This window comes from Strix uralensis, chromosome 14, assembly GCF_047716275.1.
Source record: "Strix uralensis isolate ZFMK-TIS-50842 chromosome 14, bStrUra1, whole genome shotgun sequence".
NCBI lineage: Eukaryota > Metazoa > Chordata > Aves > Strigiformes > Strigidae > Strix > Strix uralensis.
In genome coordinates, this window is record NC_133985.1 from 2,121,669 (window position 1) to 2,146,491 (window position 24,823).

At 39.4% G+C, this 24,823-nt stretch overlaps 1 protein-coding gene across 22 annotated transcripts in view; it reads right to left on the reverse strand.

Annotated features, from left to right (window-relative positions):
* ANKHD1 (ankyrin repeat and KH domain containing 1) overlaps positions 1 to 24,823 on the reverse strand; it is a 120,140-nt gene that overhangs the window by 31,913 nt on the left and 63,404 nt on the right. For 15 of the 22 annotated variants that reach the window (XM_074883934.1, XM_074883931.1, XM_074883937.1 and 12 more), the window contains exons 11-17: positions 23,906 to 23,965; positions 20,037 to 20,124; positions 19,313 to 19,440; positions 19,003 to 19,146; positions 18,222 to 18,324; positions 7,316 to 8,056; positions 9 to 154 (exon numbers count right to left, since the gene is read on the reverse strand). In XM_074883934.1, the coding sequence (XP_074740035.1) occupies positions 9 to 154; positions 7,316 to 8,056; positions 18,222 to 18,324; positions 19,003 to 19,146; positions 19,313 to 19,440; positions 20,037 to 20,124; positions 23,906 to 23,965 (1,410 nt within the window). Of the gene's footprint in view, positions 1 to 8; positions 155 to 7,315; positions 8,057 to 17,183; positions 17,282 to 18,221; positions 18,325 to 19,002; positions 19,147 to 19,312; positions 19,441 to 20,036; positions 20,125 to 23,905; positions 23,966 to 24,823 lie in introns of those variants that run through there. The other 7 variants (XM_074883933.1, XM_074883947.1, XM_074883946.1 and 4 more) reach the window with 4 other exon arrangements.

Consider the following 24,823-nt stretch of genomic DNA (forward strand, 5'->3'; position numbering starts at 1 on the left):
TTACTCACATGTGCATCAATGTCAACCGAAGGATACATAGGGAGCACCGACTGCGAGGGGACATTGCTTGGTGCCTGTGAACAAGGCTCAGGCGTAGGGGACTCGGTAGTGTGCGAGGAGCTGGTGGAGCCACTGGGCACTCTGCTATTCACAGCTGAAAAGTAATACCGTGTTATTAATCCACTCGTAGGAATGCCACATTTTATATGAAAAATATTTAGTTCCTTAAAACTGCAATGGTCTAATATCAAAACAGTGAGGGGAAACAAATTAAGTGTTCCTAAGAACAAACAAGTTGGTGTCTTGCGCAAAGAAGCTTTCCAGCAGTTAAACAGTGTAAGCACCATCTCCAAATTGTGTTAAGTTAGAAAATAATTTTATGAATTAGTCTGTATACATTAGGAGTACGAATCATGAAGATTATTAGTTATCCTTTTCAAATCGTAACCTTCGCTGTTAGAGTTCCATCATATGCTCAGTCTAAGCAGGCAATTAAATGATTCATCACTGAAACACAAACCTAATGTTCAGAAATACAGTCTCATCCTAGAATTCAAAAGTTTCTCGTGTAAAGGTTAGTGCACACCTAGGCTCCAGAGAAGGGTTTCGAAGCAAAATGACTGACAGCAACTTACACCACTGATCATGTCTCAGTTAAAACAACCCAGGAAGGGTGGAAGAGAAGCAGACAGGAGGGGGCAGTGAACAAAAATAAGAGAGCTGAAAACCATTTGTGCTTCCTAAAATTTATTCTGATTGATCCACAGCCTGTAAAAATTCCATCCTGAAAATCTAGCACAGCTCAGGGGCATAAGGAATGCAACTTTATCTTCTTTTTATAAAAAAAAAAAGCACGCTTTTTTAGAGAAATGATAATGGAGAATCAGATTTTATTCAACTAGTTTAAATGAAGCTTTACCAGAACAAGCAGAGAAATACCCCTGCACATATATACCACGTGGCCAAGCTCTCTGCCTGTCTTTGTAATCAAATGAGAGTCTGAGGGGAGCCCACATGTGGATTACTTGGCAGGAAGGTCTAACCTGCCTATGCACTAGCTACAGTGCACTTTGACTGTCGTAAACCATGCCAACATTGCAGCTGGATTTGACAAGTATTGTCACTGCTGGATTGCCAAATTTCTATACTGTGCAGCCTCATTAGATGGAATATCTGCTTAGCTTTAATTATTCCAAAACACACAGTATTTTGTAGTATTCCTGGAACAAGCAACTGATGGAAAACACTAGCAACTGCAGATAAGAAATAAGCAGCAGCATTTTGCTTTTGTCCAGGTGGTTCAAGCAATGAGGGAAGGTGAAGGATGAACTCAAACCTGTGTATGACTTAAAGAGAAATTTCTGCAAACATTTCCCAGCTCAACCTTCCTGATTCCATTGACAAATTACACACCAGCAATTACTCACAGGAAAATGGTGCAGACAGAAAAGTCTTAGAAAAATCCTCAACAGGACCATTAACATCACTAATTTAGTCTACAGGACTGTATATGCACGACACAGGAAACACAGAGTAGAGCAGATTTAGATGGGTCACTTCAGTTGGGTTCTGGAAACATGGGGGAGGTTTGCCACTGAAATTTTAGGAAGTGACAGTTTTCAATTTTATTTTTCGAGTAAAGCATTCTCCTTGGTGCACGGGCAAAACCCAGCATTAACATTTGGCTACCACATTTAAGCAACAAAGTCTGGTATCTGCATTCAGAGTTGAATGTTGTAACATGAAGGAGAAGTCAAGAGCAAATCAGGTTTGTATTAAAAATTTCAAATATAAAAGCTCCCATACTTCATCTGCTTACTATCGATTACTTACAGCACCAGATGAGCATTAATTAATGCAATACAATTGTTTTCTTGCTCAATGCACTGAAGTGCAAGGTACTAACTGGATTTCTAGAGGTTATTCCTTCCAAAATACAAGACACCAAATCACCCTGTTAAAGACTTATATTAAATCAAACTGGTCTTTCCTCATGACGACACTGGCTGTCAGACCTTGCAACTACAGATCCATCTAAAAACACGTGCGCGTGCTGTGCATACAAAGCAGGGGTGCGCAGAGGCACTTCGCTTGAGCCACTTTAAGGGTCCTTAATGTAATATATTCAGTGTTGCTGTTACAGGTTCCACAAATTCTCTGCACTTCACAACCATAACTGAAAACGTCCAAGTATTTCTTGCATACTCTAGATTTTCATCATGTGCTTGAAACATATGAGTGTGCGCTAAGCACTTCGTGTGCACAGTAACAACGATGTCAAACGCAAGAGAAAACACCAAAGGTAATAGAAATACAGACAAACCCTGTACTGACACCCCAAACTCCTGTTAAAAATAAAATCTAACAAATAGTCCTACAACACCCACTGATTAATCATCCCCTTATAACTACTGAGTTTACAAAGCCACAGGATTTTTTTAAAGCGTAATTTTTTATTTCCTTAGTGTGGCTGGCAAGCTGGCCCAATGAAGCATAAACATAATTCATGATCTGTGGAGCAAAACACGTCTGAGAACTTCTACCGCCAGTTTCACAAGGCTGATTTACCTCAGCCTGGGTTACACGACATACAGGTCATCAAAGATGACCTTGCAACAACGGTTTCAACATCCCTTTGCATACACTTGTATGAAATTGGAGTTAACGCATGTTTCCCCAAGTCCGTTTCTGGATTACCAACCTCGATCGCAGGAGGTGGGACAGCTACTGCTCCTGCGAACCCCACTCAGGGAGACGAGGCCATCCTCTATCGACTCCCGGGAGAGCCACCTCTCTGCTTTTGCTCCCATTACCGGGGGAGCCTGGTTGTGTCCTCAGGGGTGGCTTCATGGTCTGACACTGGCCCCAGGGAAGTCGAGGACATCTTGCTGATCACTGGTCTTTACGGGTCATACTCAGTGCCAGAAGCTAACGAACAGTCTCCCCAAGGAGCAATACCACCATACCCACTCCAGACTTTCACCTCAATAATTTGCACTAACGCAGGACTGTGGCACCGCAGCTTGGCAGTGGAGAGCAGCACTGGCACTGCCCATGACTCCAAGAGGAAAGTCTAGCTGGAGGGCATGAAACCAACCGTGGGGGATGATCACCTTCAGCATCTCTATGCCACACTGCAAGATTTTAACAGGCTAGAAAAATGTGCAGCTTTCACCCTCTGAGAAGACAAGGGGGAAACTTTCCAGCATGCATATTGCTCCTACTGAACGGGCATTTTGTCTTCTCACCAGGAAGGGTACTGATAAACACACTGATAGCCAGGCATTGATTTTTTTTTTTTAAATTAAAAAAAAAAAAAAAAATCAATTTTCACAATAAGTACCTCAGATCTTTATAAAATACTTATTTTGTGACACAGGTTTTGGATGTTTCCATAGACTTCAATATTCAAGAGACTTGTGTATTAAAAAAAAATATTCTGCACACGACAAAATCCAGGTTCCCCACATTTTAAGAAGGGCTTGCAACTTTCCAAAGGGACTTTCTCTGAATCAGTGTGAAGTCAAAGACAGGTCTCTAAAGACATACATGACTATTTTCCAAAGTTAAGAAAAATATCACAGGAAACATGAGTAAAACAAGAGGAAGCAAGAACTTAGTATTTTATCTAAGTATGACTCTGAGGCACTGGCAGAGCCTCAAGCAAGCAGCTCTGGATGAGATTGCTGCCGTAGTCTGAAACTGCACCGACCTAACCACTGTCATGCCACGAGCATGAATGTTCAATGCTCATGAATACCAGACTTGGATTTCAGTTCCCCTTTCCTCACAGGAACTGGGATTTTCAGGACAAAGAAAACAATCCTTTTTCATGACTGAGCAGTCTTTCAGCCTGTCCATGCAGCTTCTCAGTAACATGTCACTGCACAGAGGCTTTTGCACATTGGTAACTGCATCTTGTTTTGTGAGTCACCATTTCTCACTCCAGATTACCCTATTAGCCAGTTTTACTCCAAACAGCAATCCTCAGATGTCACCTTTCAAATCGTTACCTTAAAATACCACAGTTCTGCATAACCAACCACAACCAGAATTTCAGAACCAATAAACAGTTAAATAAAGTGTCTCAAAACATACCTGGAATTTCAGTATACAAAGGGCAGTATGCAGGAAGAGAGTCAGACAGAAGCACACAGAGATGCCACCTTCTGACTAAAAACACCAGTCAAGTAGAACAAACAGGAATAAAAATATTCCAACTAGAGACAAAACCTAGCAACAAAGAAAAGAAAGTTCCTCATCTTGAATACCCTAAAACAGCAAAAAAGCCTCAATTCAGATATTGCCAATTAAGAAATCTACTATAGTAAATGCATAATGTGAACTGAAATGAAACTCCAACTATGCAAGGCAATATGCTTCAAGAAACCAAATGCGTACTGAGTAATGAAAATTAGATCCAAAACGTCCTCTTCTATTGGAAGATGTGATCCAAAATAACTTACTGCTTTCCTACTCTAAACTGTGTACATCTATATCTCTCTTGCAAACTCAATTAAAATTTTGACTGTAATGAGTCACACCTTCAAAGATGGGATTAGTTGCAAGATTTTTGCTTCAGAACATCTAAAACTCCATTACAACCAAAACATCCTGGAGTGGAAAGAGCTGCTTCATTTTTAGGTTTTACCTGACTTCCCAAAGGTTACTCGGTGACTTCTGTGTAGCTTTATGAAAGAGGGGACTTGGGTACAGATCCACGACTGACTAACTGCCATCGAGACTTCCAGCACTTCGCACCTTGACATCAACCATCTCAACACCTAGCAGCTGACAAATTATGCTAGCAGACTGGCAAGATAAATACTCCATTTATTTATGTTGTCACAATTAAGTTAGTCAGCAAAATAAACACTTGAGGCTTTGTAGAAATGCAGGTTCTCCCTTACAACTAGTCTCAACTGAGGTTTTGAAAAATTTGCCTCTTACATTGCCACTGGTAAGAGCAACAGTAAAAGGTACTTCAGTGCAGAGGGCAAAAAGCCGATTTAACGTTTCTGTTCTTCTGAAGTAGACCCCATACAAACAGCAATGCTCAGCGGAATAAAAAAGTTCATACCTCTTCTAAACCAAGAATCACTCACCACCATTACTGTAGCTCCACCAGTGGTACTGTGATGAAGGGGGACACTTTATTGGCACATCTGAGTGTGAGGACACAACTTTTCTAAGAGACAAGGCACACCAGGCACAAGCCTCTTAATTTTATTTGGCTACTTTAGCACACACGTAAAAATCAGTTCTTGTAACAGTTTCTATTGCTTAAAATTTCTTTACAAAATTAAGGACTAATGGGCAAGTCTGTGGAAAAAGGTCAAGTGCGTTTTAAATACAGATCAAGGAGTTTGGAGTATGAGTAGGTAGATCTATGGTTTGTTTTTAAATGTATATAAATTTGAGATAGACTAGGATGATAACTTCCATGGGTCACTCTTTTACACAGTCTTGATTTTGAAAGTGAGCAAAATATCTAACTCTCTTCCAACAATTTTTTTGGGGGAAGGAAGTAAAGCAAACTTATGAATTTCAGAAGAAAATATATTTCAATAAAGCAACATCAATACATTTTTGCAGGAAGCTCTGATATTCGACAGCTAAAGTTTCCCTGAGTTGCATTTCTGTAAATATAGTTTCTAATAGTTGTAGAAAGGCATGCTATTTGTACCATTTTTTGAAATGAGCAAATCTAATTTCTTAGCAAAAAAATGTCTTTCATTACCTAGCAAAACCAGTAAACAATTTCAGAACATGAACCAAAATCTATTCAGGGTTTTTAAAATTATTTTAAAGGTAAAGTTTCTCTAGTGTGCAATCTGTTTCCAAACGGCATAGTTCTTGCACTCAGCTGACTGCAGCAGTTCTTCATTTTGGGTGCACTGAATATTCTGGATGTGATATGCAGCTGCTAACCATGAAAGGGTATATACTACATGGTCTTGTGCTAGATATGTGAAATGGTCAGCAACAGAAACCACTCCAAAGATTAAGCCCTTGCTGATTGTTTTGCATTAACCATTCAAATTTTCTGCCTCACGCATTCCAGCACTAAATCATGAGTAATTTTGTTTTAATGTTGGCTGAATACTCTGAAGAGCACTGTAGAGTTGGGGGAGGGAGGCATGCCATGCCAGCAAAGGGGGGACTGACGCTCTATAACTCAAGAGAGTGTCTTTGAATTACACTGTATAGCTGAAGGGAGCTGGTACAAACACACCACACTATTCCACCAACTATGGTCTCCATGGCAGGTTGCAAAGTTGCAGGTAGTCTTGACTTGTATGAGCTTGATACAGTTACCATTCTAAAAGTTCACAGGAATGGCTGGCAAAAGGTCTTACTGCACATTTCTACAACTTTGAAATGAACTTGTAACTATGTACAGTAACTATGAACAGTAACTATGGGGAGGGGGGGTATGGGTGTGGATGTGGGCAGAGACAGGAAAATAAGGGCTGGGGGACAAACACAAGGTGCAAAGAAAAGTTGAAAAACACCAAATTAAAAAAAACTACAGACCAAACAACACTGGCTATATCCTACATACCTCCAGCAGCAAACATCAATCCTAGTCAAATCCATGAAATGAAGTCAACCAAAATGATACCTCTTCACAAGGGGATTCACACAACCCAACGTGTAGGAACTTCCATTCCTCTTCACACAGTTATCAACAAATGGAAGGATCTTTGGGTTATTGCTTTTCATCCAGATAAACAGGACACATTTTTGCCATATGTTATATCTAACAAGCAGATATTCCTGTACCACAACCAGGGTTTAGAGGGTATTCTGAAAACACAAGTCATTACAGAACTGAGCGGTTGTGTGCGGATTCCAGGTTGCGTTTAAACCGTAGCAACACCTTGAGCGGCAAGGAGAGGGACACATTTGTCCATACAAGTGACAATAATTTGGCTTTTTCTAGAGATGGCCTCCACAATGAAGAAAGTCACTGAAGTATAAGAAGATACAAAACTGTCATGCTTTCAGGATTCCTAATGGGCACTACTAATCACTCATGATAAGGCTTTTTAAAGAAGCATGGAAAAAGAAGAAGCCAAAGGGGCTAAAACAGGTCTCCAGTACAGGAAGTTTCACACTTTGGAAAAAAGATATTTAAAAGTCTCATGTTAGAATTGGAAGTCACTGTTAGGATTATTAGCACTAATCAGGAACTTTATTCTTAAGCAAGTATTCCCAAACTGGAAAACCCCAAGATGTTTTTGGAGGGAAGGAGAGAGAGGGAAACTGAGCACACAAATTAATGCAAAAATAGGTATATTTCTTAACCCACCTGCTATTAGGTCATCAAGAGTGTCGGTAAGCGTCTGTGCTGGAGTGGCAACCATTAATCCGTCTGGTTCTTGAACTAAGAGCCCCTGCCCAGCAATTTGCTGCTGTCCTACATTCTGCTGATTCCCTAATGCTTTCTGAAGTTCAAGAGACTCTGTCCCATTATAACCTAAATTACCAGAGAAATTACATTGCGGTGCTGGCAAAGGCTGGATAGGGACAAACTCTATTTGTTCAGCAGGTGGTGGAGACTGTTGTTGATCATCATCTTTAGACAAGATTGTGTCAACCTGAGGTAACCCTGAAAAGTTATCCTCTGGCAGACCCTTATCAGCTTCCACTTCTGGGAAGATCCCTGTAAGTGGGCACTGCTGCTGCAGGGGAAGTGGTGTGTCTGTCTGACCTTTGGTCTCCAAATATTCTTTGGTAAACTGCTGTTGGGTTTTCATCTGCAACTGCCTTTCCACCTTCTGCAGCTCCTTCAATATTTTCTTCTTCTTCTGTACTTGTTCTTCTCTGTTCTTTTTAAGTTCTTCAATCTTATCTTTATTTAAAGGTTCACCTTGAATTAATTCCAATGATTTAAGTTGTGCTTTTTCAATAGCACTAATTCTCTGTCCAAGTTCATTCAGCTTGCCTTCAGTCTCTTCTACTATGCATTCCAAAGGCTGGTATGGGTGAAAAGGTGGCAGTAGGTCCTTATCTGCTACCTGCAGGGAACTTGACTTCTGCTTGGATGCACCTAAGCACATGAAAAATGTTTGAAAAAATGCCATGCTGAAGATACCCCAAACCTCCCCTCTCACCCACCAAAAAAAAAAAAAAAAAGTCTTTAGAACTAACACTGCACATCTGTCAAAGCACAAAAAGGAAAACCCTACACTCCATGTTAAGACAAGAAAGGACAAAGCATATAGCTGGAATTTTCAATATTGATCCTAATACCCCTTTGAACATAGCTATTTTAATCTTAAAGAATAAGGAATCTTTATGGTTTCTGACATACATGACAATGCATCTGGGAAGTGAAATCAACAAGAAGAACAAGGCAATTTAAATAATTTACCGAGTTCCCAAAGTCGTTCTGGTGTACAGAGCAATTAAACTAAGACTATTTTCCAAAGGCTAACTTCCAACAGCAAGATTACAAGCAAAAGTAGTCTATATTTGAGAGAAGACTAACTCTAGTATTTTGAACTATTATTTCTCCAAACACTATAGCATTCCACCTTTACATTACAAGCAGATTCCTGCCAGTGCAGACTCAATGTACACAAATACATTTTGAAGCTTTAGCACTTTTTAAAAAGTTCCAAGACAAAATTAACAGCTTGCTTGCCTCCCTCTCTCCAGTAACAAATTAACAATTCTGCTCGCTATTAAGACTTAAAAAATAATCTTCAACATGGATCTAGCAAAGAACACCAAGCCAGGGCAGTGCTTCTCTGAGTGCTCGCTGCCTTCAAGCAACCCAAGGCTGCTTTCTCAAAAGCCACATCCATGAAATCTCCAGTCAGATCTTGCTAATAGGAATCTATTAAGTGCTGAAATTTTAATTATTACTTCAGTGTAAGAAACTTTAAAAACATGGAAGGTTTTAGCCTAATCAAATAATTTGCTGCACTAACAGTCATTTGCTATACCCAAACAGTGATATATGTAGCTTTAAAAAAAAAAACAAAACAAAAAACCTTGAATTTTTACAAAGCAGACTCATACAATTAATCATTAGAAGGGGAATTTAAATTATATACAGTTTGAGTCATGGCTTAAGTTACCTAACCGTCACACAGTTAAATGAAAATCTGGATGCAAGAACTAAATTCCAGATCAGTCACTAGCTCTGGAAGGATTCAGTTTCCTAAAACACTGATTTTATTTCTCTCAGGGCCTCCTTCACAGAAATTCACAAGTGACTTCATTTTGCATTGCTGTCAAAACAGGAGTCACATATACCTCACTGAAATTAATCTTTTTTTGAGGAACTAATTGAAAAACAAACAAATGTGAGAATTTTCTCTTAAAAGAGAATTTTCTCTTATAAAGAGAAACAACAAATATTAAAATAGAATCGAACCAACTCTGTGCTGAATACCTTCACCAGACTCTCTGGAGTAAAAGCAAACCATATCTAAATTTAAGGGAAACAACAAAAATCTTAAGTCCAGGAAATACCCCAGCATCCCACAAACCCTGCAGACACCCTTCAGTAAGCTCTTTCTCCAGCTCAGTACTTTACATGGCTGCCTTGCACAGGTCAGTAGTTCCAGCTGAATACCTATTCCAACCACTACTATTATTTTGTCTCTGAGCCATAAGTGAGTCCCAAGAAAATTTCTTGGAAGACAATAAAGAATTTGACTGAAGTTTAGCAATAACTTGCTTTGTGCTGGCTGATGGATATTTAGCTCAACCCTGCTTTAAGCTGCTGGCTGTTTGGCTTTGCAGTGTGCTCAGGGTTTATATAGTTATACTTTCATTTTTAAAAGTGTGACTTACATTATAAGTTTTGCAGACCACTCTTGAAAATACATTTGCACTCACCAAAAGTCTCTGAAACGCTTGTCAGTATCTTTGCTAGAAACTAATAAAAGTCAACAGGTGTCTTTTGAAACTAAGCTGCTCCACTGCTGAAGTAGCAGAAACGTTATAGAACCCTTACTTCAAATTAAACCTGCCTTTAACAAGCAACTAAGATGGGAACCCTTTGCACTGCTCTGTTTAATGCTGTTCCTAAGGTTACCGTATCTACCATTTACATCCTAACACAAAGCATTCCCACGACCTGGCAGCTCTGGACAGCTTCCATCATTGTCAGAAAGAAAAGCTGCAGTTCAAAGAACCCTCAAATAATAAAGTACTAATATTGTTCCTCTCAACTAAGTCCCACCTGGGGAGAAAACAAGCCTGTCACAGGAAAACTCTTCTACAAGCACAAGAGAAAGTAAAGAGCAGAAGTACAGCCTCGTATCAAGACCTGGACTGGGCAGAGGAGCCAAGGCTGGTCTCACAGCAGGCAGCACTCCCCAGACAGAGGCTCAGACCGTGAGCGACCACAGAAGTCAGGACACTTTCTGAAGACAGGCTTTAGGAAACCAGCAAGCGAAGAGCTGGACTCTCAAGTTTCAGAAGAGGTATGGAGATTTATTTTAATCATCTTCTAATTAGTTAGCAGGGCCACTTTTCAGGTTTCATATCACCCTTTCCATGTCAGAAAATAGCTGCAACCTGTAATCTTGGAGATACTGGAAAAGGATGAGGGATAGGAAGAAAGATCTGCTACACCTGACATGCACACCTGAACAGCTGGTTCAAACCAGAGGGGGAGAAGATGTTCTTGGTAGCTTCAAATATGTAAGCATTGTAATGTAATATTATAATATTGGAAGTTTTTAAAAGTAGCAATTTCCTGTTTTATCCAAATCTCTTCTATATTACAATGTCCTGAAAAATACTGTGCCCATTTTAATAAATATGAACAAGACACAACTTTATGTAAATGGAGTAAGACTTAAAAATCCGATCGTAGGCCAGATCATAATTACTTCAACTTTCCTTTTTTATTTTGTTCATTTATCTTTTTGGTGGAGCATCAATCTTCTACACAGGCAACCTACTACAAAATCAAACCTAGCAATATTAATTAGTCAATCTAGCCTCTAAAGCAACTGTTTTGGCCACTTCTAGAAGACTTGTTTAGTACAAAATAAGACTGAGGATCAAAGAAATCCAGACATTGTTACACAAATACCACCTGCCATCAGGTAATCATGACTACAGGACAAAGAATTGTTTGGTTGACAGAAAACCCAGAGTGGTTATAGGCACACCAGGAAAGCCACAGAGTAAGGAAACTACCATTTCCTAATTTATTCTGTGAACCGTAGCACCAACTGCTTTATATTTCTATATTCCCACAGGATCTGGTCCCTAACCTGACCAGCCTTTACCATCATTCCACACACGTCTTCAGTTTTTTGACCAACACACACAACTCAGGGTATAGAACAGAATGGTTTGGGTTGGAAGGGACCTTAAAGATCATCTAGTCCCAACCCCCCCTGCCACAGGCAGGGACACCTTCCACCAGCCCAGGTTGCCCAAAGCCCTGTCCAACCTGGCCTTGAACCCTTCCAGGGAGGGGGCAGCCACAGCTGCTCTGGGCAACCTGTGCCAGGGCCTCACCACCCTCACAGGGAAGAATTTCTTCCTTACTAATCTAAAACCACCCTGGTTCAGTTTAAAACTGTTACTACTTGTCCTATCAACTACAGCCCCTGATAAAGAGTTCCTCTCCGTCTTGCCTGTAGACCACCTCTAAGCACTGGGAGGCTGCTCTAAGGTCTCCCCAGAGCCTTTTCTTCTCTGGGCTGAACAATCCCAACTCAGCCTGTCCTCACAGGGGAGCTGCTCCAGCCCCTGACCATCTTTGTGGCCTCCTCTGGACCCCACTCCAACAGGTCCATGTCCTTCTTATGTTGGGGGTCCCAGAGCTGGACACAGCACTGCAGGTGGGGTGTCACGAGAGCGGAGTAGAGGGGGAGAATCACCCCGCTCAACCTGCTTTCCACCCACTACTACCCCCAAGTCCTTCTCCTTGGGGCTGCTCTCCATCCACTCCTCGCCCAGCCTGTGTTTGTGCTTGGGATTGTCCCAACCCATTGGCAGGACCTTGCTGTTGGCCTTGTTGAACTCCACGAGGTTTGCACGGTCCCACCTCTCCAGCCTGTCCAGGTCCCTCCAGATGGCCCATCCCTTCCCTCCAGCGCGTGACCGCACCACACAGCTTGGTGCTGTCAGTGAACCTGCTGAGGGTGCCTCGATCCCACTGTCACCAGCAAAGATGTGAAACAGGCCAGTCCCAACCCCGACCCCTGAAGAACGTCACTAGCCACTGCTCTCCACTTGGACATCGAACCATTGACCTCACCTCTGAACACAACCATCCAGCTACAGTAGGGCGAGACCTACTCTGCACAAGCGTGGCTGCCCAGTCATTTCTCTGACTTCTTATTCTCTCCAGGAAATGAGAGGTAAATTTCTCCTATGGAAATCTTCTGTACTTCTCCCATACACTGTAGATAATCTCCTAAGTAGCTGAGTTGCAACAGTCCGTTCACCCAGATGAGCCTCCCCCAATCAACATTACTGGTCTCGTGAGCACCCAGTAATAAGCAGGGAGGACACCATTACCAGTTTTTAATGCCTTCTGGCTGCAAGTCCTAGACACTGTGAGCAAGAGTTTGGAAAAATAATCTTCATATTTATAGTTCTCTGGTGGCTCTCCTAAGCAATTAAGCTCTTCTCATTTAAATTTGCTTAAAATACATTCACTCTTTAAAAGGTTGCTGCCTAGAACAAGTCTGACACCATATTTTATCCTGAGTGCTTATCATTCTCAAGGAATTTGCTCTTCTAGCCCTGACTTCTAATGCACAGGATGTTGTCTTCTCCCAAGAAAGAAATCATTTACATGCCCTTTCACAATTAATAGAGCAGCACAGGTGAGATGCTACTGGTCCAAAATAAACCTACCTAAAACTAGACTTATCGACCCCATTGACAATGTTATTTTTTTGCTAACACCTAAATGACAGCCTTGTACTTTAAAATAGTAGCACAGGCAGATACTTGTGCTGTCCTCTGCAAGTCTGAGGACAGATATTTATTCCAAAGAAGTGTCCAAGAAACATGAAGTACATAAGTAATTTTCTTACATAAACAAAGTCTAGTTCAGATCTTACCCTAAAAGCACTAACTGATGAATTAGCAAGGACAGATACTTCTTGTATTTTAGAGCAAGCAACCAAATTTTAAGAAAAATCACCACTTTATTTTTAAGGTCTTTTCAGAAAATTAAAAAGACCAAAACTTTGTTTTTACAATCCATTATACTCTTCAGGAAGTTTCTGTCAACACAGCTTGCATTTCAGCTTAGTGGTTTTCATCTTGGCCATCACCTGAAACAGTTATAATATACTTTACTTTTTATTAGATGAAACTCTTGGACTTGTTGACAGCTCCTTAATTTCTTGAATTGTTGAAGAAAACAGAGTGGATCCAAATCCAAACAGTTAAATTCCAAAAAGATGACAATTACAATGTCATCCTGATAGCTAATATTACATAGAACTTAAAAAAACCAAAAGAAACCAAAACAAACTCCCACAAAAGCAACCAAAACCACAGACACAATCTGTTCCTCACATCACAAAAGCCAGATGACATAAAGCATAAATCCATACTAAGATCTTTGCGCTTTGTTAACAGAATTGCTTGTCCACTGTTCTTCCACTTCAGGGTTTTTTAAAAATCTGATTTCACTCAGAAGTCAAGAGTTAGATTTGCAGTATGCAATGAAATATCACCAGCCTCATCAACAGGACTAAGATGAGCTCAATATTGTAATTTCATGAAAATTCTGTGTTTAACTGTAATTCATATCAGGAAGAAATTCGGCTCTAAGAACCTGGGGAAACAATCAGTAAATCCACATACACACAAATGCAAAGTACAATATTATATAATCTGGCTAACTTGGGCAACAAAAAAACCAGCCTACTTTTCCCAAGTAAATTCATCTGCTACATTGTTTTTAATACATACTTAATTCAAAAGAACAGGAAGATTTGTGGAGGGCTAAATGATCAGATGAGTTTGTATTTTCACTACGTTCCTCCTGAAACCCATGCAGTATTTCTGTCAATCTTTATCACTCCTGCAGCTGTTCATGGAAAACATGTAGGGAATAGGTTCAATGATATCCAACAGGCAATGGTTACATGGTTGAAAACAAGCTAAACTTAACTCAATTTTTTTGACATTCAAAAATTTGAGTTACTTTCCAATCTTAGTCATCTTCCCAACTTTCCTCTGGTGGCTTGACGGTATCTAACTGGAAAATGGCCAAGGTGTCATCAAATTAGTCGGTGGCAAGCAGGTGACTGAAGCTTCAAAGGAGCAGAATTTCACAAACCACCATGAAAAGATTTTATATGCTTGTTCTCTTGGGGACCTACACATGTGTCTTGTTTTTAAACCACCTGCCTGAACTGCTAAAGATTCGCATAAAAGAATAACAAGTCTTTAAGTCTACTAAGAAAGTAAAGTTAGAAAGCCATGAGACATTTCACTTGGTAACTCATCCTGGATAACTGAGTCAGCTACTGACTCAGGCAGAAAATACGGAGGAAACAGTAAAGTTAATCAGAAGGTGTTGAAGCACATGAAACAACAAACAGGCAGCTGGAGTGTGCAGCAGAGAAGACTGAAAGGAGTCAGAATGGAAAAGCAAGAATATCAGCTTGCTTTTTTAATGCCTTCATCTCAATGAGAACAGGATAATCTTTCTGGTTCTACTGTTAACCTAGTCTCTACTTCACTGAAATCACACAACATACAAGATCTCTGCCAGTGTATAACTCAGTATCAGGCATAAGAGCCAGACATTTAAATAGTAAAAAATATTTATTTGAATTTGTAGCTACTGAAGTTACATGCAGGTCGGTTTTCTTTCCTTTCTCCACACCATCAGACTGTTAGATTTAGCACAGGGATACAGGGGATATTGTGTATTGAAGGTCTAACTCAAAAATCTTAGAGATTCCAAAAAGCCTACTCAACTTTAAGGGAACTCTCATGTTCTTCCCAGGGATCAAAGGCAGATGTGGGCAGCTTTCACGTGAATAACTTAAGTCTATTAGGTCTTGTGGAATTGTAAAAATCCATGCACCCCAAATGAGAAATGCTGCACGTTACTGCCCACTTAAAAACAACAGTGGAGAAGTCTAATCACAGCATGTTGATAGGTTTTAAGCACTCAGTTAAGGCCAATTAGTTTATTTGTAAGCACAATTTCAGATCAGCTATGAAGTAAAACATACCTGGAGAAAAACTTACAAAATAACTGATAACTCAACCTCCAAAAATAGACTACTTGAAATTTTAGGTCAAATATTTCGACTAAGAAATCAATCCTGCTGCTTTCTACAGATTTCTGAGCACCCCCTTGTTGCAGTAGCATGTTGTTTTTCAATAATGTTCTAAAACTATGCCATGAGTTCAAGCTACTGCGCTCACCAGGCATGCTTTGTGAAAGACTAAGGCAGAATCACAAACACCGCTGGGAGCTTCAGATTCCACGCTTACTAAACATTAGCTTGCATTTACAGACTAGATGAGATTATCAATGGCAACACTACTACACCAGCTGATTTCCTGAAGAAATCCAACAGCATTCCTTTGGACCATTTAATGTGCTGGGCACCGAGACCCTCTCGCCTCCCAGGAATGAGATGCAGGGGCACCTAAAGCTGCATCCCAGCCACTGTGCTTTACACCCCTTGCAGTGTAAAACAGGAGACACCCTCTGGTCCTGCAGAAACAGCACATTTGGTTTTTCTAGCCAAAAGACTCTCCGTGTTGAGCTGCTGTATCAGAATTGCTGCTGGATGCTGAGCAATCCTGACCACGTTCAATCGAGGGCAGCAGCAAGTACAAAATACCAAGGAAGGGATCTTCTGCCTCACCCCATGAAAGCACAAAGAGCTGAACCTCTCTGGGATTTCACTTTTACCTGGACACAATGGACACGTGCTAAACACGGTGCGCTAAAAACGAGCCTTCCTAAGCACGTAAGAGATGAGGTCTGTTCAGTCGGTGGACTAATTTGGCAGCTTCTTTCACCTGATTTTTCTTCAGCTCTTTAGGAGGGTACCATCTTTGCAGATCCCCTTTATCTGAGTCTCTCTAGATCCACTGTCAGCTCTGAAACGCTTCTCTTTCCAGTTGCTAAACATTGACATTACATCCTTTGCCAAAATAGTTATTCAAATGGCAACTATTTCATACGCCTTCTTACTTTACTGAAGAATAATAATGTAATTCAAAGTTACCATAAATTCCTCTTGAAAAACCTCACATCATATTTGAATCTTAACAATAACATACAAGTGTATTCTAGTTGTGCACTCAACTTGCCAAGAACTCTTCAGGAAAAATGTTGTTACTATTACATTTCTTGCAAAACTAAGACAGGTCCTTAAAAACCAGACTCTGCTGAGGTTAGGAAGGCTAGGAGCTCCTCTCTTTCTTCCAAGTAGTTAAGAATTTATACAAAAACTCAGGGGGCTACTAGCTGTGAAAGCAAGAAATTTATCTTTCCCAGGATAAACAATTTTGTTACACAAGAACTTAAGACTGCTTTCCCCCCTCACCCATGGAAGTAATGAACACACCTTTATTTGCACCCTCTTTTGCCCCTCATCTCCCAAGAAGTCTAATGATGAAAGTCTGTATATTAAAGCCACGTATGTATAACAAGTTAAGAATGGAAGTTCAGCAAAGAGCATCGACTCAATTGCAGTTAAAGTAGCAGAGTGGCATCACTACAATGATCACACAGTGCTTATCACAAAAATACCATTTTTCTCCTAAAGATCTGAGATACACAATGGCTTTGCACAAAGTTTTCAGGAATGCTTCATTAGCCCAACGACACGTTTTGGATTGCTACACCTCTTGCAACACATCACAGATTAGTTTCTCTGATATGCATGAAGCATGTCCTGAAACACTGAGACCAACTAGATTTCTCTGTGCCAGTTCCAACAACTGCTAAAAACATGCCTAAAGTATGCGCTGACATTTGCAATAAGGTGTTGGGTTTTTTTAATGAGAGCTATTTCTTAAACTACAATTAACTATTTGCTTTTCATCATTTGATTAAATGAGACTTTAAGCTTAATTTTAGTCTTCTATCAACTAATGTCTCATTGTCTCCCATGCATCACAAAACGTAACTCCAGAACGCTAACCCATTTTGCAATACTAATAGTTATTTAACTGTAAGAAGCACACATGCCAGTATATAGCTTTTTGCTGTTTTATTCAAACCAGAAGTTGCATATTCTTTTCATTTCTTTGGTACTCGTTTTTATGAAATCCAAAATATCAAGTGTTGCACATCCTAGGAAAATGATACAATAACTGTATTTGAGAAGTCACACACATGGCACATATGCATGGAGAGAGTCACGGCTGCACACTTAAGACCATTAGGTACACATTTTTTTTTCTCTCATAATTTGTGCCCCTGGGGTTTGTTTTTTTGTTTGTTTTAGGAAGCATGGAGCACTTTCAGAATAAAGAAATTAAGGAAAGCTAGCTAATAGAGCTTTGGATACTGTAATATTTAATATCCCCATTCAAAACTGTAAATCATTAGGAGCTGCAGTTTGTAACTTTCCACTTGAGAATCTGCTTCTCCTTCTAAGCTGACATGAAGAATTTGTTACCGAATCCATAGTGGGAAACAAACTGCTAAATTCACCATTTAATGACTGCAAATGGTTTTAACCACTCAGTTCAACCATGTTCAAATCAAAACCCTGATGTTATGATTACTTACAAGAGTGCTATTACTAATACAAGAAAATTTCTCCTATAAGTAGATCTGCATTGGCGTTTTACAGTGCCAGCACGTTTGCATTGCTACTGCAGGAACAGAAAAAGTTGATATATCCAGTTCATGGATAACAGTTGCAACTATTCTAGATGACCAATGTACAATATCCAAAAGTTAACACCACACCTAGAGTTGATTAATGTTTTTTTCAGTCTGCACTAAGGCAGTTACCACAATCATTTTCTTCCAAGAAAATGAGAATAAGCATAACTAATAAATTAGAATAAGCATAATAAAGTTAGAATAACAAGTGTTACTATACTGTAGAATACAAGAAAATAAGCTAAAACTATACAGTACATAAAATACTTTTAACCTATACTTCATTAGAGGTGTTCAAGAATTGATGGAGTGGACTATACTATGCATAAGCTCTAATAAAATTGTCCCCAGCCCACCAGTTTTCAAACCGTATATATTCTCAGAGTGGCTGCATACTCACCTTTCACCACTCCCAGGAGAGGGGGCGAGCTCTCTGGAGGCGTTCTGTCAGGTTCCTGGGGAGGTACAACCATAGCAAGTGTATGCACCGGTACACGTGGAACCTTAAAACAAATCCACGGACACACACTCAGATAAAAAACCTTTTTGAATGGACGAGATCATAAAGTGTTATTACAAAGATACATTTCTACAGCAGACCTCTATTCCACTCTTCCCAAACTGTGTACACTATGCTATCTCTTGGTATGCCCTGTCCCATGCTCTTTTATTGTGAATAGTATGTCGAAGTTCACTATGTTACTCTTCAGAAAATCCCAGGCTATATAGGCTGGAAAACTGTTAACATCTTTAGGCTTTCAATCAGCTAATTCCACTGGAGAGGTAGCTCTCCAGCCTGCAGAATTCACAATATATTTTCTTTCATACAACCAAAATCAGCAACAATGTTTGAGGAGTGCTGTCACAAGGGTTTAGAACTGCTGAAACAAAGCACTGAGCAAACACAACCAAGAAAGTAATATTCTTTTGAGATACTAGGTTTGGGGCTATCCCATCGAGAGTAGCAGAAAAGGGAACAAAGTTCACACAATCTTCAGGACACTGAAGACAACACCAGTCAATTTTCTTACTCTCTTTCATTTTCAAACGCGTGGTCTTTTTTTAAATTCTTTCCAATTTAGATACTTCCATATCTAAATTAACTTCAGAAGTTAACTACTAAGGAAGTGCTTCTTTGCAAAACTCATGGCAATATTTTAAAAAAATTCCTTATGCTTTACCTGAGACTGATCCTGAGATGGAGGTGTGAGCTGAGACAAGTCTGCTGCAGGAACTGACAAAACATTGTTTGGGTAATCCAGCAAGTAAGAAACAACATTTGTATGTCCTCCTTTGGCAGCTTCAATGAGCATTGTCGAGCCATCCTGAAATGAGATTTTGGAAATAAAAAGCCAGAAGATGAATTTTGTTACCTGGCATAGCACACAAGATTTGCATTAGGCCATTTAAAGCTGCACATTTACTAATCCATTAAATCAACTATGTCGTTCTTTCAGTACCTATGATAAATGCATAGTTTTAAGTGAATACCTTGAGACGATGAGTAGGATCTGCACCATGAGCCAGAAGGAGCTCAACAACTGCCAGGTGGCCTCCTGCACAGGCCAGTGACACCACCGTGTGGTCATTATTAGCTGTAGCCCTGTTAACGTTGGCACCTTTATAAAGAGAAGATCTCAGAATTAAACACAAGGAAATTCTTTTTACAAGAAAGTATCAGCAAGTACAGTATTTTCTGGAATAGAGATAAACTTTTCTCTTCTACTCTTCCCAATTCATACACACTTCTAGGGTAAAAGCAAGGGATTTTGAATAACTGAGGGCTCCTACATATCATCCTCCTCATCTGTGGGCCTCATAAGCAGTAAGAGAGGGAACACTCATGCTGTACAAAGCACATCTTCTACATTTTCATTCTAAGCAGTTAACAGTACCACTACATAGCGCAATTTTTACTGTTTCAGACAGTACTTGAGGATGTGTTTTTTCTGAAGGAGGAAGTGCTTTAAGAAACTGAAAATATTTTCTGTACTTCAAATCTATTTATTAATCTATACTGAGTCGAAAATGTAACTAGCACAATATTCTGTGATTCACTGTATCATCAACTAAATGAAATTCAAAAAACCCTTAAAGGTTTGACAAATGCTCATATACACATAATCAGATTAGTTTTGAAGAAGGATCACAAACATGCAGAATTGTAAAAAGGCATTTTAAGTTTTTTAATTAGTTATTTAAACTAGTATTTTACCTTTGCTAATAAGGAATTGCACAGTGCATAAATGACCAGCTCGTGCAGCCTTCATTAGTGGGGTTCTCCCACCTTCAGATTCATGCTCCTATTGTAAAGAAGAAATAACAGATGTATAAATGGGCAAAAATTATACCATTGTTTCAGCTTTTGAACCATCTCATGATGGGACCAGAATTACCTGTCTCAGTAGAAGATCTATGTTATAAGCTGACTGTAATCAATATTAACTGACTAGAATCAATTTTCATGTTACTTTAAATACTGAATCACACTGTCAAAAAGCATTAAGACCACATCCATACTTCCATCACACAAAGACCTTTCCCTACTTAGTTTTAATTTTAGCGTTGAAATGCATAACATGCTTGAGAACAGTAACACCTTGTTTCCTCATCAGAAAAGGACAACTATTTAACACAAATATGATCCAGCATCAGGAAGTATACAAATAACTGTGAACTGATCTGCAACAGTTCTGAGAACTGTCACATGTTGCATGCCAGACCTTTAAAAATTGCAGTGACTGAAGTGCAAACATTTTTAGAACACGCTGAAGGAGATCAGCAATAAAAATGAGACAAATCACTGCAGTTCACAAAAAGTCTCTGAATAAGAGGACTGGAGAGTCGAGCAGAAAGATGACAAAACCACAGAAAAAGAAATGAGCAACAAGAACAATTTTCTAATTTAAAAAGTTTCCGAACACTGGAAAAGATGTGGCTGAATACAACTGTATTAGAGAAGTTACAGAACTAGAAAATTTGCCTGCTATGTAGACATGATCAATACCACAAAGAATGCTGACTAATACATATCAACCCTCCCACAGCAACGAGGGGAGAGAACATCATCTTCCTGGGAGTGTTTGTATTTGCACTCTGAATATTCAGTCTGATCAATAACACACTAGGACTGTGGGGGCTTTTTAATTAAATATCTGGGAAGCCACACTCTAAATTCACTATTTACTTCTGGAATTGTGTGTATATCTGACAGTTAAAGTTAACATTTAGTACTGACAGTGGATGCTACTGCTATTTACAAATATGAAAGGAAAGAATAGATTTGACAGAACAAATCAACTCCTTCCCATAGTTTCAGTATTCCTGAAAACTCTGCATATGTCCTTTGACATATGGCTTGCTTTGGTTGCAAGCTGCACCTTAAGTTAGCTTTCTGTTCATACACTCGAGGAAGAAATCTCTTGACTGGATCTTCTACTGGAGACCGACCCCGTGCAGAAAATCAATCAATCCTTTGCCGTAACGGGGGGGTTACACTACCCCTCTCTTACACACTTTGGGAAAGAAGAAATGCTCTGCTCCTGCACCTTCATAAAAACTTTGTATTATCGTACACTGTTTCAAAACATGTTTAAACTCCACATTAGTGCTCTGATTTCTTTGATTACTTGGTAGTATAATGCACAGAGGCAGCCTTACAGACTTAATACTGAAGTCACCTTTTTTTTCGCTATTTTAAATAAATAGATTCCACTCCCAGGGCAAATGACTGCTTAGCTGTTCATAAATATACGCATACTTTTGGACTGTCTGTATGTCAGAAATATTTGCAGGACATGTAAAGCTAATTATGTTAGTATGTGGCCCTATGGTGTGCAAGAATTGTAGCATGCCCTTGAGCTCTGGTATTTGGCATAGTTTTTCCTTCCTCAGTCACTGCCAATAGATCATAAAAAGCCAGATCCTGCTGTTTGCCTTATGCACAGTAAACCCCTGGTACTGCTGGCAAATCACTCACAAAGCAGCTATGGATGCAAAGAACTATTGAATGCCACTTCACTTGCTGAGCTGGACCAGAACATTACTGCCCAATTTAACAGATTTCTAAATCCCCTTTGATAAAACAGCAAAGATGGCAAGAAGCAAAATTTATTTAGGTCATCTTAACTATATTTAAGGTAGTGAAAAGCCATCCTATATTGCATTCAAATGTAGCATTTCAGATATCTTACTCCTAGTTATTTGCAACAATCTCTATTCCTAACAGACTTCACTGTTGAAGTCTTAAAAACGGATGTCAGGAGGCTTCCTCATTTAAATGCAATGCAGTTATTCTGCCCAGTTTAACCAACTGTCACTTCATCAAGCAGGCAGAACTTGATCTTAAACTATTATACACTTCAAATACTTCCAGTACCATACACATCATCGGTCCAGCCAAACTAAACCATTTGTGTGCCCACCTGCTGTAGATCTTCAAGATTCACTGCATTTTGATGGTATTTTTCACATCAGAAGATAGAAATGAATATTTTATTTTAAGATGAAACTAATTCTATGGCTTCAGCACTCTACTTAGCCTTAATAAAGGCTAGCATATAGCATCAACTCAAGCTTTAAGGGAAAACATCTAGAACAAGCCAAAATAAGAAGCTGAGCCAGTGCATTGTCCTGGTCTACTCACATCTTCTTTTACCTGGAATGGCCATAAATTTCAAAGATTTTTTTTTTTTTTTTTTTAGCTGCAGTAGATAATCAAAATCAGGACAGAGAACATGAAAAATGTCCAAAAGCATTCCCCATCAGCTTTCCAATGTGCTTCTTCCTTGTATTAATATGAAGTACATGCAAATGCTTATTTCATAAGAATGAAAACTAGCAAGGACTACTCATCTCCAAAGACAACTTCCCCAGCTATCTGAACTGTTGGACTCACCACAGCATTCTGTCTCTCCTTCACTGCCCCAATCCTGAGAAATACTGGTTAGTATGATCAGAAAGAGGTATAAAGGAGCTATGCCAGCTTTGACTAGAAATGCCATTCTCTAAACACTTGAGTGACATGCTCTCCTGTTAATTTTGCCTGAATAGAAAGAACACCCAAGAATAATTTTCTGTAGGTTTGGGTACCAGATAGGAAGGAAGGAGAAAGTAAGAGTATTACCCAAATCAGGTAAGAGTTTAAATTATCTGCACCTTTTCCTCTGGGACTCAAAAAGGAGATGAGAATCCAGTCAGTAATAATTATTTCCTTTCTAGACAAATCAATACTTCAGAGAGCAGAGCAAAAGCGGTGTCATCAGAAGCATCTTATGACAATCCCTGATATTTTTTTATTCTTGATTCAGAGTTCTCTGTTTTAGGCAATTCCAAGATCAGCTACATAAGGGCTTATACCCCTCACCATTATTCTTCTTGATTCACAAATATTCAGGTTGGCAAGTATTATTGACTAGGATTTTTTTTTTTTTTGAGTTTGTTTCCAATGTCATATGTTATTTAAAAGTTCTAGAACAAAATCTGTATTTTCAAAGGTCCAACTGCTCTCCAATTCTTTTACAAGCCTCTCTCATCCATGACAACAGTGAATATTTAACAGAATTCTAAATGTTATTCTAAGCAAAATGATTTAGACAAAGTTTTTGATGCAAGACAACAGCCATACAATGCAGTTCTTAACACTTTGCTAATTTTCAAGATTGAACTCCTATCAAGAGATACAGTACTCTAGCAGTCATCAACCTAATTGTCCCAGGTAACCTTCCTGATATATGTAGCAAACCAGTATTTCAGAGGCACCTAAAAACTCAACTAGGCCTCTAGTTTAAAGTAAGTATCTGAAAAGGGAAGACCTTACAGGAAGCTAGATATGAATTAACAGGTTTGACTTCGCTACTTGTGACTCAATGAGATAACTTGCTGCATTTCTGAAAGTTGAGATACTGTTTTCTAAAATAGGGTTTTAGAAAACCCAAAAAAGGGAAAATGCAAGACAAAGACGACATGTCTAGTCTACACAGCAAGTCTTTGTATTTTTGAGGAAATTTAGATGCCTTAAAGCCATGCTTGTCATTAGCATGTATCCTGAGGCTGCAGCTTACAAGCATCAAAGGCCAACCTCACCTGATGCTTGCCCGGCTCTATGCCCTCCAAAATAGTCTTCTTTAAGTCCTCCTGCTTGTCCTGCGGAAGGAAAAAGAAGAACTCACGGCTCTTGTTCTACAAATAAATGTTGTTCTTGGTCATGAAGACCTGGAATGTGAACTTAAATGGATCAGATCCACCAGCTGAAAACTCTTGTTTTGCTGGAATTAGGCAAGCAAGCACAAATTTAAGACCAAGCAATGCAGCTCTCGCCAGTTAAGACTCCTACCACAAGCCATTCAGATTCATGAAGAGAGCACAAAGGTCATACACAACAACTAGTTAAATACAAGATGACTTTTTGTTCACTACTGACAAAAGAGAATTTCATTGTACTTTGCACCATCCAGAGACCGCAACACAACATCCAAAAGGTCTAACTACAAAAATTAGTTTCACATGTCCTACAACCTTTTGCTTTATTTGTAGAAGACTGAGGGCCAAGTCTAAAAAGACCAGAAATCCCTGACCTTCCCCTGATGGTTCAAGGAACAGTATGGAAAAACATGACAGCTTCTCAGATCCCTCACTGTAATGACAACATAGCTATCTCCAGCATGGTTTCATTCAAATCTATAAAGTATTTGCTAGTTTTGTAGATGTTTAAATGCTGCCTTATGCACACTGCATCAAACATGCAGTGTGTCATACACATAAAGGACAGTGAGTTTCTAATTAAGAAGCCACGTTAGTGTGAGGGGTATTATCAGCTGAAGGCAAAGGAATGATCCCTGCAATGACAAAAACATCTGTAAAAGTATTTTGTCATAGGGCAAGAATCAAAAGGTAGTTTGGCATACCCATTTTTGGTTTTGTGTGTTGTTTTTGTTTTTCAACCAGAGTGATGTGGATGCCAGGTAGCCAGTTTTAGTCTTTTAAGGAAAGCCACGAATGGAA